Source organism: Brachionichthys hirsutus, chromosome 21 (assembly GCF_040956055.1).
Source record: "Brachionichthys hirsutus isolate HB-005 chromosome 21, CSIRO-AGI_Bhir_v1, whole genome shotgun sequence".
Taxonomy (NCBI): Eukaryota; Metazoa; Chordata; class Actinopteri; order Lophiiformes; family Brachionichthyidae; genus Brachionichthys; species Brachionichthys hirsutus.
Window position 1 is genome coordinate 2,549,440 of NC_090917.1, and position 14,787 is coordinate 2,564,226.

The 14,787-nt window shown below is 44.3% G+C and overlaps 2 protein-coding genes across 2 annotated transcripts in view; both read right to left on the reverse strand.

Moving 5' to 3' along the window:
• Positions 1 to 14,787, reverse strand: part of LOC137909774 (ankyrin-3-like) — a 53,558-nt gene that overhangs the window by 2,418 nt on the left and 36,353 nt on the right. Inside the window, exons 40-46 of the mRNA XM_068754197.1 lie at positions 6,836 to 6,910; positions 5,337 to 5,468; positions 5,105 to 5,248; positions 1,574 to 2,246; positions 1,269 to 1,461; positions 1,047 to 1,130; positions 70 to 153 (exon numbers count right to left, since the gene is read on the reverse strand). Coding sequence (XP_068610298.1) covers positions 70 to 153; positions 1,047 to 1,130; positions 1,269 to 1,461; positions 1,574 to 2,246; positions 5,105 to 5,248; positions 5,337 to 5,468; positions 6,836 to 6,910 — 1,385 coding nt within the window. The remainder of the gene's footprint in view (positions 1 to 69; positions 154 to 1,046; positions 1,131 to 1,268; positions 1,462 to 1,573; positions 2,247 to 5,104; positions 5,249 to 5,336; positions 5,469 to 6,835; positions 6,911 to 14,787) is intronic.
• On the reverse strand, positions 8,779 to 14,096 carry LOC137910006 (ankyrin-3-like). The gene is made up of 5 exons (XM_068754431.1): positions 14,045 to 14,096; positions 11,549 to 11,938; positions 10,197 to 11,470; positions 9,396 to 9,536; positions 8,779 to 8,847 (listed from the first exon to the last, which is right to left on the reverse strand). The coding sequence occupies exons 1-5, from the start codon at positions 14,094 to 14,096 to the stop codon at positions 8,779 to 8,781; spliced, it is 1,926 nt and encodes a 641-aa protein (XP_068610532.1).

The following is a 14,787-nucleotide window of genomic DNA, read 5'->3' on the forward strand; positions in this document are numbered from 1 at the left end:
GAGAAACAATGGGGGGGGGGGGGGGTGTTGGATTAGAGCATGATGGAGGGAGGGGGGGGGGAGGGTTACTTTTCTTGTGACCAGATTCCCGTCTTCATCTGTGAACTGCTCCTCCGTCACAGATTCTCCAGGAATGTTTTTGGCCTCCTCTCCCTGAGGTGAAGGTTTAAAAGACGGGTAAATGGTAAATGTGGATGAAGGAGGAGAGGAAAGAGGAGAACGTCTGCTGGTGTTATTGTCTTACAGGTGTTGGAGAAAGCCATTTTAGTTATTTAGTTAAGGCATCCTGTCAATCGCTGTCAGGAAAAGAACTTAAATCTGTAGACGTCCTCCTTCAAATGGACATAATTCCTTCATTTATAAGAAACAAACAAGCAAACCACACAACAAAACAGAGACTCCATTTCCACAGAGGCAGATCATTTGCATTTTACAGCGGCAACAAGGCGTCAATCGGCGATTATTATTATTTTATGAACAATTATTTTCTGTGGAAAGGCAGTTTTACATTTTACTATTCCTGGTTGTATTTTTGGGCCAAACTCGCACCACAACCAACAAGCAGTGAGTAGCATGACATGCTATAGCTAAGCTAAACAGCCACACACACACACACACACACACACACTCAACTATGCCGTTTAATTCCATTTGTTCTCAGTTGCTCTCTAGTTCTTGACGATTCCCTTAATGCTGCCACAGAGGGCGCAACAAGGTCAAAAGAGCACCGATCAGACCTCAAGCGATAAATCGAACTGGTGTTTATTTACATTTGTGATTGATTGTTTTTATTTACACAGACCTTTTATTTACCTCAATCATGCAAAAACTCTGTAATACGCAGCGTTTCAGCTCAGGCTGCTTACGTGTGAATATAATATTTGCACCACACAACTCCACATTAACACAACCGTGCTCTGCTGCCATCACACATGGAGCGCACAAAAACGCTCTGATCTCTGCGGCTCGCTCTTCTGCACACACTTGCAGAAGCTGCACAAGTTGGCCCTGCTCTGATTGGTCCACACAGCAGGCCTCACACACACCTTGAGAATGACTCGTCTGCGGTACACCCTGGTGGTGACAGTGGTCTCCTCGTCAGAGCTGGACTCGTCAGGTCTTACGCTCCCCTGACAAAAGGCAGCCCGGTAGCATCAATGACCCCCCCCGACCCCCCCATAAAAGTGCATTTATTATTTTGTGGACTCATTTAAATGCTTAAAGATGATTTAATGTAAAACACACTCGTCCGGGGGGGCGACTCTCACCTGGAGTTTATGCTGAGACCTTTCGCCCCCCTCCTCCCATCCTCTGCTTGCTCCTCCTGCCCTGCTGTCTTCCTGAGATCCCTTTTTCTTGTCTTCCCTTGCTTTCCCCCCTCTGGCCGAGTGGCTGTGATCTCCATTCGGTCTGTCAGTGTGACCCGGGGGCTGCTCCAATGGATCAGCCAGAGTATCCGGACTGTGAGGGGGGGGGGGGGGGGGGGTTATAGACATGAAATGGATTGAGGTGAGTAAACAGAGAGAACCCTGGATTGCAGCGGGCAGACGAAGAGAAGGTATTTCAATCCTACCTGCCCTCCTCGGGCTGGGGGCTGACGCCAGGGGCTGCACCGGATGTCTCACCACTCCAGCCTGGAACTGAACAAATGTCTTTTTCTGCTTGCTGCACTTGTTCAAGGATGGCTTTCACAGCTTCCTCTGACATCTCAACGTCCTCCAAGCCTCCCTCCAATTTTATATCCTCCAGCAGACTCCGCAGCCTCTCCTGGGTCATCTCCTCCCCCTCCTCCTCCTCCTCTTCTTCTTCTTGCCTTCCATTTGTCCGACCCTGGTCTGAGGCAGCTTCTGCTTTTTGGTTTCCTCCCTGATAATCCAGAACAACACCGGATCCTGATTGTGCCACTGCTCTTCTGTCGTTATCCGGCCTCTCATAAGAAACCAGACGGCTCTTTTCTGCCGCTGACCAACCCGTCTCGTCAGCGGTCTCGGCTGTATCTTCAGGCCCAACAATGGAGGGCGCTGGCACATTGGAGCTGGGGGCAGGGGCAACTGTAAGGGTCTCACCGCTGGAGGTACTGCTGGTCTGAGTGAGGGAGAGGTCACTGGGTCTAATAAGTGGGGTCTTGCTCAAGGATTCTGCGCTAGCGTCGCCCTCGCTAAAGAAGTCGTCTGAGCGTAGCGGGGTGGGGGGCTGGTAGTTCAGGTCGGAGGGGGTTTGCAGCTCCAGATCTATATTTTGGTATCCTGGGTGGATGGCAGGAGTAAAGATCAGAGAGTAAAAAGGGATGGAAGGAGGACAGGAGGAAATGCAGGAGAGGAGAGGTAGAGGTGATGAAATAGGGTGGAGGTGATGAAATGACACGTAATTTGGAACTCAAAGAATCACTTGTTCGATTGTCACACAGGCCAAACGTGTTTTAAGGGTGCAGTAGATAATTTCTTGGCCACTTGGCGGCAGCAAAACGAGATGAAAACACTGACGCTTCATCCACACATAAAGCTGTGACCATAACCTGCCTTGCAAAGACTTGCTTATGTAACAACTTTTGGATTTATTCTGAGCAAAATTTACCCCAATAATATATAGAAAAATACATATTTTGATCAATCAGATAAATATATTGTATAGAATTGCATCAAACTGACACACACTAGATAAGCACAATACATTTGTATCATGATTTAGTTTCTCAAAAGTAAGAGATGAGGTCTTAAATTCCATATCGTTAAAAGCTAAGAAAATCAGAAATGTATTGATCTTTGTTTTTATTGGGATCTATTTCAAAATGTACTGGTCTCTTGATATCCCAAGTCCTTCCTTAAATTCATTCATATTTGAATAGCATGACCAGAGACACAACTCTACATGAATGCTAACATTTGCTGCGTAATTAAATAACTCTTTGCCATGATAAAAGTTGCTCTGCTGCCCCCAAGTGGCCAAAAGTCCAGACAAAACCTCGTGGGAACTCCCGTGTGACTTCCAAACCAACACGACAGAACAGACACATGGACTGATCACAAAGAGGTGGAAACAGACAGAATATAAAATAGAATATTCACATGAAATTCTGGTCTAGTGAGGAGCAGAGAAAGCAATGGGCTTCATTTAAATATAGACCTCAGGAACGGAACGATCTCGTCTGAAGTAGGAGGGGACACCAGGAGGTAGGGGAGATGGCGGAGGAGAGGAGGGAAGTGAAGGAAAAGAAGGAAGGTGATGGGTTTGGGAAGGACAAGGGGAACAAGGTGGTGTGGGTGAAGGAAGAGGAGAGGAAGAAGGGGAAGAAAAGGGAGGAAGTGTTGGAATGGGAGCAGGAGGAGGAGGAGGGAATAGAGGAGAAAGGTGAACAGAAGAAGGTGACAGGGCAGGAGGAGATGGAAAGATGGGAGAGGAAGGAGCTGATACGTAGAGGGAGGTGTACGGAGTGGGAGGAGGAGATGGCTGCACAGGTGAAGGAGAGGAAGAAAGGGGATGGGAGTGAAGAGGAAATGGAGGAATGGAGGAAGAGGGAGGGGAGAAGGGCAGAGAAAGGGAACAAATAGGGAGTTCATGAGGAGTAGTCGCAGGAGGGGTGTAGAATGAGGAGCTACTTAAAGGGGATTGGGGGGAGGAGGGAGGAGGCAGGGTGAAGCGGGGAACAATGGGAACAATTGGCAAGGGGTAAATGGGAGGTGTGGAAGGAGGAGACGGGAAGAGAAAGACAGAGGAAGGAGTGGGAATCACAGGAGGAGATGGGAAAGAGAAAGACGTGTTATGGTTGGAATGACAGGGAGGACGTGAAGGGGGGATGGATGAAGAGGAGGGCGGAGTAGCATGGAAAGCTGCTGCAAGCCGAGGCGTTTGAGGACCGCAGCGGAATGTGGAAGATCTAAGAATCTTCGAAGCTATTACATTTATTACAAGAGACGAAGGCAGAAAAAAAGAGCAAAAGGGAAGTCAGACAGGTTGAAAAGAAACAGATGCACAGATGGTACAGTGGCTGTGGAGTGATCCGTGTGTTAGAAGCTGCCGAAGCAATGATGCCACACGTCAGAGTCATGTGATTGGTGCTCTTGGTTGAAAAGCAGGAAGTCTCCTCAACAGCAGCAGCGTCCTTTTCAACAGCAGAGGGAAAGGACAGAGGGGAGCGGAGCTACGGGGACAGGCTCCGGTTTCTGGGACGTCTGTGGTTCGTTGGGTCGCATTATCTCCTATTCGCATTGCCTTAATCGTTCAGACCGAGAGGTAGCTGCGGAGTTGCTTTGTGGGTAATTTTGTCTAGAAAGAATATAGCTCTGATTCTGCCCTTATTTCTTTTCTTTTCTACGTCGACGCCACATCCCTGCTACGATTTGCGGACAATGCGAAATAGGTCGCTGTTGGGATAATGCGAAAGGCTCGGAGGGGGATTTGGTGTCGGAGTTAGTCATTTAGAAGCAAGAGGAGGTTAGAGGAGGAGCAGGAGGAAGAGGAGAGGGTGTGCAGTCTGCCGGCCTCTAAGCAGGAGAAGCTGGGAGGCTCAGAGGAACCCAGGAGATGAAGAACAGCTAACAGCAGTGACACAAGCAGAATTATACACTGTGTTGAAAAAGCATTGTTGTCGAGCCAACAGCAGGCAGACGCTCCCAGAAAGCCATAGCCATGCATGAAAAAATACTTTCAATAAAATGTTTGAAATGGGCTTCATTGGGTCTGTCCAGATTTAGAAAGTACTTGTAGCTGCCACAGTTCACTACAAGAGGACAGAGAGATGGTGAGAAAGAGAGGAAGACTTGCCGCATTGCTTAAAGCAAAACCTGCCATTATTACAAATACATTTTTCAGAATTATGTTTTTATGTATTTTTCTGAGAGCATATGATTCATAGGGGGGGGGGGGGTAGTTGGGGTATGAGTTATCAATCGACACATACATAATAAACTGTCGACCAAATTGTGGAAAAACATGCTTCAGTGATAGATTGTCAATTTATCAGAAAGGACAGACACAGATCCATCTATTCGTTTTACACAGTGTGTACTATCTTGCTGAAAGAGGAGATGAAGAGGGGTGAAGGGATAGACTGAGAGAGAAAGAGAGAGAGAGACTGAGAATTCAGCTAGGGTGGGCTACACTTTACCATCGGACTGATCCGGGAATACTGCGTTATCATCGGCAAAGCAGCGTGTGCCTGAAATGTTACCGTAGTCAAATATGGGCCCTTCCAGCAAAGTCACAATATCCAACCGATTGATCTTAGTCAGCACCGCACTTAAAGCGTCCGCTGGAGGGGAGACAGACAGAGAGATTATTCACTGGACCTGACTTCACATGTCAGCCATCCTGGTTGTCTTTTTTTACACGATGCTTACTTGTGGCATTTTTACCATCCCTGTGCACCCATTTCTTTAGGAGCATGAAGCTCTGTGCTGTCAGGGAATTGGGGTTCTCCACTCTGATGAAGTTTATCTCTTCCACAGAGAAATCCAGCTCCCTGGCCAGCTCTGCAACAGACACCACAAAAAAAAAAAAAAAACACCAGTCTTCATCATGCACTTCGCTGTTTCTCAGCACGGACCTTTCTTTTGAGTCGACTTATGACAAAAAATGTAAACACTGATTTATCGTCCTTTAAATGTCTTTTTGGTGTTAGTCATCAGCTTGCATTCTCCGGAAGAGGGCATGGAATCTGATATTTCTGAGAATAACGTTAAAATTCTGAGAATTAAATCAGATAACTGAGAATATATCATGCACACTTGTCGTATATATAGTCCAAATTCCGAGAATGAAAATCAGAATTCCAGGACTTAGGTCAGAATTGAGAATAAAATCCGAATTCTGAGAATGAGCTAAGATTTTAAAAATACTGTATTATATTTTAATACTGTATATTGTTTCAGATTTTTTTTTACTTTAAAATCAGAATTCTACATTAAAGTCAGAATTCAAAGAGATGTTTTTTTCCCTCCCATGACCCTAACCCTTCTCTTATAATCAAAACATATTTAGAGTAAAGGATTCATTTTGTAAAAGGCAATTACAAGCAAACAAACAAACAAACAATCCTGACATGCAGAAACATCTGAATTACTAGCTGGAGACATGCTGCTGTCACAAACACCATAGGAGTGTGAAGAAGCTGATACAACAGGAGGTTAGATAAGGAATAAAGTCCTTTATTTATGTGCTCAGTTGATAAATTGTAGTCTAAAGCTAAAGGAGCAGTGAACTTCTGCTGCGACCGACTGGAATACCGGCTACAGATTTGAACCATGGGAACACCGTGTTCAGCAGAAGTACCGGTCGACTGCGGCTCTGCAAAAGCAACACCCATTAACTATGGATTGGATTCCTCTTCTGTGCTGAGTCACCACACCGGAGACAGATGGAGGTCTGTGTGCCGAGCATTACTGACACTTTGCAGACAGACAGTGCTGCAGTGCAGGCCGTTGGGCCCCGGATCAAACTGCAGAAGCCACACCCTTATTACTGATCGAAAACAGCACACGCCTAAAATCTCAAATGCAAACATACACAGCTTGTTTAATTATAAGATGAATAGAGGAGTTTTGCATTTTCTTTGATGTATCCATACCGTTGCTTGTGTGTCAAATTCCACTGCAACACTATTCAGCTGATAGATTTTTAAAATTCATCCACCAGAGGGCAACAAATACTGGAAAACTAATGGTTTGAGCGCTGGGCTGAGTTTACCTCACTCAGTTCGACACTGAATCCTCTCTATTGAAGGCGGTTATCATACCTGTGCACACCTCAATCTACGTGATGATAGTATTCCTGCATCACGTCATGCTTGTATTTGAGTGTATTTTGTACATTGAGAAAAGTGTGATCTGTGCAGCCTCACCAGTCCAGCTGAGTCCCAGGTGGTCGGCTACTATCGCCATGCGGAGGTCTGTTCTCTCACATGGACTCTGAGGGCCTGTGCCAACAAGCGGGGAGGGGCAGGAGACAAAGAGTTAATTTATGCCTTCATGACAATAATCTCCAGATAAAATAAAATGGTTCTCAGTCACAGAAACACAAAAAAAAATTGGCCACAGAAGGAACCGATGATATTCAAGGAGAGAAACAGATTGGGATTGTGAACTGAAAGTTTGTCTGTTTCAGGTAAAAATTTAATAAATACAGAATTAATAAATAACGACTAAATATGTTTATCTCTTCTCTGACAATTATTTTTGTTAATATCCATGTTAAACTTTGACATGAATAATCAAGGACTAACTTCAGCTCACTGTCCCATGTCTCCTGTCCAAAAATACGGTAATAAACAATAAAATAAAATTCTGGCCAGACTCCTCAATGCTTAATTTTTGATAATGAATGCTTGCTGGGAAAAAAAATGGTTTAACATTTTGGGAAATGATCTTCACCTTTCTGCTGTGCACTTAAGGATGAGATTAGATGTCTTGTCAATGAAAAGAAAATGCCTGGAGACAATTAGCTCAACGTAAAGACTGGAAACGGGGAGAAGCAGCTAGCCTGGGCTGGTTCCAAGGTATAAATAAATCTGCCTGGGAGTGCCTCCAAAGTCCACTTCACTACATTGTACTTCCTTTGTTCAAGCCAGACAAAAAACATGTGTGGAATAAATGTGCACATTTCCCAAAATGTCAAAAATATTCCTTTCAACTGTTCTATGTATTTTCTAACACTGTAAAAGATATGAAGACTACTGCACTGTAATAATGGTAATTTCAAAATCTTTTCTGGACTAACTTTCACATCACAGCAAATGAGGACACCTATGTAAAGTTGAGATGAAACAATAATCGAATTTGAAACAACTGATCACGTCAAAAAGCAAAACACAAGGATCTGTGAGGCCAGAAAACAAACAAACAAAAAAACAAATATTCCCACCGACACAATTTCACACTGAACAGTTTGATAGTCAGAAACGTTAGTATTATGCATTCAAAGCATTCACTATCAACAAACAATCTACCACCAGGCACCATTCCCTCCCACTGAGAAACGCAATTCGTGGCTTCATCTTAAGATCAAACTCTAAACTGCACTAAATCAAGTTGAAGCCGATGAATTGGTTTTTTTGCGCTACAGAGATTTGTACAAACCAGGCAAGCAGAACAACACACTCACAAGGAAATACTACCTCAGTCTTTTACAGGAGTGCAAGTGAATAGTGTGGTGTCATGTTGAGAGGTGCTAGGCTAAGCTAGTCTGTCGTGTCAGATGAAGTTTGTATGTCCCCAAAGTAAGAAAAAAAGGATGCATACTAACTCTTATCTTGGCTTCTCGATTGTGCGTTCTTGCATGTAATTACTGACAACTAAAATGTGGCTATTGAAACTGTAGTTCCTGTTATGCACAAAAGATGTCCTGTCAATGTCTCATTTACAAACAAGCCTTTGATCTATTTTTGACAACAAACCGAAAGACAGCCAGCTATTTCGGCTAAATGAACAACGCTGACCATGATTCTCTACGTCTTAGCCTTTATCCTTCTTGTCGAAATCTAGCAGCACAGGACAGAGACAGGAATGGCACAAAGAAGTGACGGCTACACTCACTTCACATCACGAAACACCCACAACAGCTGCATGCATCTCATAGAGAAAGATGAAGTATAACAAGTGTTTAGAAAGAGTTTACAAACTCGTCTCGTTCTCCGCGACAAGAGCCGTGACCCGTGGATCAACCTGACTCCCTTCCTCCTTTGCCTTGTGCTTTTGCTCCTTCCCGCCAAATGTCATCCTACTCTTCCTCCCGTTCCTCCTTCTCATCTTTTCACTGCTGGCCTGCTCAACCTCAGCTCTCACGTCGCTAGAAGATGGTGTTGATGTGGTGGTGCAGGTGGAGGTGGAGGTAGAGGTGCGTGAAGGGCACGGACGTCTAGGAGCTCTAGATGGTTCTGATAAGGAGGTGTTCCTCCTGATGGTGCGGCGGCTGCAGCTCTCTTCATCCTCAGTGGACAATGTTTTTCGCTCTAACTGTGATTCAGCCTTCATTGGAATCGTTTGATAAAAAATACTTGCTGTATGGCTAGTGGCAGATCTTGTTTTCAGTGTTTTTGGAGACACTGTATGGCTTTTTCTTCCCTTTTCATTTGTGCTACATCTACCTGAGCTATTTATTGAACTATATCCGTGTTCAGTATTGGGTTTGACTTTCATTTGGGGTTTATTGGCCCCGACTGATATAATGCTTCCAACACTAACCAAATACTTGGTTCTAGCCTGTCTCTGATCCTTGGAACAAGAAGAGTATTTAATGGCTTTCATTACTGGGATCCTAGATTTAGGATGTGATTTCTCAAAAGTGTCTAATCTTTCCCTGACGTACAACATGGTATATTTCTTGTCAAGGAATTCATTTGAATTTTCTTGTGCCTCGTCTTTCACTAATGGTCGACTTCGACAGCATAGTTTGCGGCTGCTCACCCTCACTGGCAATCTTGACTTGCATATCCTGTCCTTGATATCTTTGGCTCCTGTGTTTTCTATTGCTACATTGGCAAAACACCCATCTTCCTCACTGTTCTCCTCTAACTGGCTGAAGGATACATCCTTCCTGTCGATCTCCTGCAGAGTGAGTCCCGAAGAAGACAAGTCACGCACAACACTCCCTCCTTGAGTGTTGCCTGAATGTACTAACATCGATTCAGGGATGTTGCTAGTCATCTTGCTTCTCCATGGTTGGGTATTGCTACTCTGTACTGAAGGTGCACAAAAAGTGCCATGTTCATAAGGGTTCTGATTTTCTGTGGTCCATTTAAGATGCTCCCCATGTGTGGATGTACCTGAAAGAATTATGTGACTTGAATAGTAATCAGCAATGTCTGATGATCTATTACTCAAATTGTTATTTGCATTGCCTAATATATTAGAATTTGAGTAATCTGTATATTTTGAGGTTACAGAATACGAACTACCTGTAGTTATGTTTGAGATCATGTCATTAGAAACATCAATTATGCCTGGTATTCTATAATCAGTATTACTACTTGAAGCATTTGCCGTATCAGATGAAAACTTCGGTCCTGATCTGAAAGTGGAGAATTTAGGCTCAGCTTTAGATGTTGAGTCGCTATATGTGGCGTTACAGCCAATCACATGTGGTATTTCCACAGGGACTGTGGTAGTCTGAATAGGGACTTTGGGAACTGTTATGGTATCTGTGGAATTCTGAATATCCAACTGACCCCTGCATTGTGAAGAGGCATCTGCCTCGAAATCTCTGACCCTGTACCTGCCCGCCGAGTAGCAATGCTCACCAATCTGAAAAAACTGGAGTCTCTCCTCGACCATGTCCCTCTTGCTCATGTCAATCGCACCACTGCGTGTCATCTCAAACATCTTCCCTTCATGGAAGGGGAATGGATTTGGCTCGCTTGTTGGCGTGCTATCGTCCGTTGGTGTTCGTGCTGGAGTAGAATCTGGTGTTGTGGCCTGAGACTGATCGTCCACAGCCAGTCCAAAAGGCTTAGGCTCACCATTGCTTCCCGGCGTCCCTCTCATGTCAACGACTTCATCGTCTCCAGCTTTACTGGGCCAGGGGTCAAAGTCCAGCCCTTTTGTGGCCACAGTCTTAAAAGGAGAGTTTAACTCCTCTTCTAGCTTATAATTAAAGTAATTGTCTGAAAACCCCTCTTTATCTGACTGCTTTTGCTCCTGAATTTCAACCCCATGCTTACTAACATCATCCAGTTTTTCAACTTTTGAGAGGCTATCTTTTTTGAAAGTGTCTTTCTGACACTCCTCTGGGGTTTTCTCCTCTTCGATAACTTCAAGTTTGGCTGGGGGAAAAGAGCGGTCAGAGGACCTAAATGTTTCTGTTGCCCACACATCTCTCCGACTGTCTTGAAGACCAAGCAATCGTAGGTCTTCCTGCTCGCACAAGCCATCGTCCTCATCCTGAAGTTCATATCCATCTAGTGAGTCTATCTCTGTTGCATCCGTGTCATGAGAAAATTCAGCTGTTGTTGCTATTGAACAGTCTGTTATTGACTGGTCATTTCCATTTTGCTCATATTCATAATCCTCTGCTTTTCCATTAGACCCATTCGATCCATTGGTCCCTTCTTGAGGTTCTTTACTGTTTCCATTTTTGTCATGTCTTTTGGATTTTGGTGCATTTTCCCTTTCTTTCTCCTTATTCTTCTCTTCTTCCTCAGGAACAGTGAAAGGGTATTTTTTACAAGGAATTGGTTGGAAGATCGACTCCTCTTCTTCATTGGACTGACTGTCATCTGCCCCAGGGAGCACTGGGGTAGGGGGTTGGATACGTATAATTGGCTCGGTAAGCAGATTCTTATGTTCCTCCTGTAGGTTCACCTCCATCATGTCTGTCTCGGTCTCTGAAGAAGCACAAGAACCTTTCCTTTCTATGTCTGAATTTTCTGAGGAGTCCAGTGGCGGAGGTGGAGGGAATTCAATATATGCAATACCTTTATCCTTTGAGACTTTCTGCTGTTCTAGCCAAGCCATCTCATTGTGCCTGCCATTGGATGTTGTTTCTTGATGGTTGGCATTATTACTTAATTTTTGCTGGTTATCATTTTTTGTGTTTGTTTCTTCTAGGGTGGTGTAAGCACTCGTTTTGTTTTCTAGTTTGGTCTCTCTAAAAGAGAAAGCAATTTTGCCTTCGTCATCTTCCTCTTCCTCGGATACTTCCATGATGGGGCTAGGTTGCCCTGGTATTAATCCCATAAAACCATCAGGTGTTTTGGAAGTAAGGTCATAGCTAACCTCCTCTGAGCTGGGGGTCTCTGGTGTAAGGGGGCTTTTGCCTGAGCTATCTATGAAAGAGACCTGTTCAAGAGTGTCATCATCAGGGCTTATGGGGCTCAGTGCAGAGTTTGATTTCTGTTTCACTGTGTAAAATGTTCCTTTGGCCTCTCTCTCTGCCTGCCTTCCTACCTGGACACTGACATACACAGGTAATGTTTTGATGCCTTTGAAATTCTCTTTGGCTGTTATCGCAACTGGAGGGGTTATAACTTTGTCCAGTGTTTCTCTAGGGCTGGGAAGGTTATTGGAGTTGGAATCTTTGGGTGCATTATCTAAAATTTCAAATGTAAGCTTTTCATTTGTTTTTGCTTGTGCTGTTTCAAGAGCTGTCTGCATTTTGTTCTTGGACAATAGAGGTAGCTGTGAGGTTTTAGTTGCTTGTTTCTTTGTGAGATCATTATCTAAATTAGTAGACAATCTTACAGGAATTTGGGATTCAGTCTTTTTTCTAAGGTTTTTGTTTAGTCGTTCTTCTGTGTCTTTTCTTGATACAGAAGTTATTACTTCTTTGGAAGCAGAGACATTTTTTGTGACTTGTTGGTAATTTAGAGCAACACTATCTTTCTCTTGTATATTAGCAGGATCATGAACAACATGTCTCTGAACTTTCTGACCTTTATTGCTGTCGTTAATTTCCTGAATATCACCGGAATGAATATCATTGCCTTTCGTCAATGTTGTGTGAGTCTCTGTTACAGTCAAATGCTTTTGCAACGAGTTGTCTGGAATGATTTTGGTTGGCAACTTTTCTCCTATGTATTTTGCTGCTGATATCAGTGTTGGTATACCGTGGTCTGTGGTGGCAGATACGTTTTTTCCAGTCTCCAGTTTTGGGATTCTTTCTTCTGATGTTTCGGACACTTTTGAGGATTTCCCCCCTGTAAAAAGCTGATAAACGGGAAGCTTGCTTTCCTGTAATTTTTTTATTGAAGGTTTTGGCTGTACTGGGGGGGGAATTTTGGTTGGACTCGATTGACCTTGATTCTGTGCGCCAGATTCGAACTTCATCCTCACAGCACTGACTTTGGATGTTGATTTCACATGACTGGGAGAAGGGGGTTCAGACTCACAGGTCTTAATTGGTTTAAGGTTAGCCTCGCTGACTTGAGAAAGGAGACTTTTCTGGGGACTGCTTGGTAAGCTACAGCTTTTCTTTTCAGTTGTAGTAGTGTTGCCAAACATTTTCCCAACAGAAGGCTCCCTAAGTTTGCTTTTAATGGCACCCTCTTCTGCTTGAATTTTTGTCTGTATTTTCTCAGGGCTACTGCAGGGTGAGTTGGGCCACGATCTGGGCTCCTTTAGCTCTCGTCTCCTAGGCTTTTTCTCAGGGGATTGCAGCTCATCATTGAGCATCTCTGTTTTGTCACGGAAGAACTGTGATACCTCACTGAGTTTTTCCTCGGCTTCCTTTACAGTTTGATCAACCCTATCCTCGTACAGTAGCTTATCTCTGCTCCTGTCATGCTTTTCCTCTGTAAAACGCATCCATACGGCGTGCTTGGGGCTGCCCGGTTCTGTGGAGTAATGAAGAACCGTCACTTTATCAAACTGAGATGGTTCATCAGGGTGCAAGAATTTACCAGCTTTAGGAGAACCATCTTTTGATGACTTTGAGACAAACTCCCTATTGGGACTTCGTTGTTGCTGACCCATGCTCTCGGTGCTATGGCTACCACTCTCCTCAGAAACTAGTTGATAGTTTCTGTCAGTAACCCCTGCTGAATCTTCTGTATCAGAGTGAGACAGTGACATGTCAAGTTTCTCTGAGAGGAGCATTTTCTCCGCAAACCTGTATGACTCACCTCTGATTTCCGATAACTCATCGTCACAGTATTCTATGGAGTGTTGGCTCAACAGTTTCAAGGCTTTATACGAATCGTCTCCCATTAGCTGTGCGGAACTTGGGCGACTGTCCTCCTCCTGTGACACCGGTGTGTTAACACGGGATGTCTCTAGGAAAGAGGGTAGGGACTCTTCAGCAGTAAGTTCCTCTTCTTCCTGATGATCAGTAAGCTCCTTAATACCATGGTCGCCTTTGTAGACATAAAGCTCTGGGTGTTTCTTGGTTTCCCTGATTATAAATTCAGTTGGCTCTGCTGTGCTGTGACCCTTTTCTATATGAACCTCAATGATTCTTTCAACTTTAGGTTTGGATTTAATGTCTCTATCGAGAAATCTAGGAGTCAGCTCATCACCTTTGACACAATCCTGACTAGCTTTGTGTTCGAAAAGGCCCGCCAGCTCTTTAGATGGGTCCCTACCTGACTGGAAGGCTTTCATGATATCTCTAACTGACATACCTTCCTCTATCATCTCTGTGCCATCAGTCAGTTGGGGCTTCTGATATATCATTCTGGTAGTAGTAGTAATATGTGTTTCCTCTTTAAGACACAGACTTTTGTTTATCGCGGAGTCCTCCTCTGGCAATTTCATTTGCAAGGCGTTCATGGAGCTCGTCGAAGCTGCGTCAGGGTCAATGGAAGGAGTAGGGGTTGCTGCCTCCTCCATGGGCATCGGCTCACAAGAATCATCAGGCTGCTCATAACTCCTGATGTGGACAACTTCAGTCCTGGTCTCAGTCACACAGGGTGGGATGGGTGAATCTGTGAATAAAGGCTTCGGTCCTGTACTCTCAGCACTCTGAGGAGCAGAAGGTGTCTTTTCGCTCCTGGTCTCAAATCCACTGTCAGACAGAGGACTCTTATCCTGCTCATGAGACAGGTCTTCAGGAGATTCTAAAATAGTATCCGTCCCCTGATATGATTCAGTAAGTTTGCTTAAGTCTTTCTCCGAGGGAGACCTCAGCATGCCCGAGGCCATTGGAGGCATTTTAAGTTTGTGCTCTTGAATTGACATAGATGGTTTGAGAACCCGTTTCTGTTTCTCATCCCCTTCTCTTTTTATCACCTCCTCATACCGGCACTTTAGCTCTTCCATTTTGGAGAGTGAGCTAGCCCCAATGTCATTTGTTAAGAAATCTACCATTTTAGCCAGCTCTAAGTCTTTGCTTGACATTGACTGTCGATTGAGCAGGAGTGTGTGT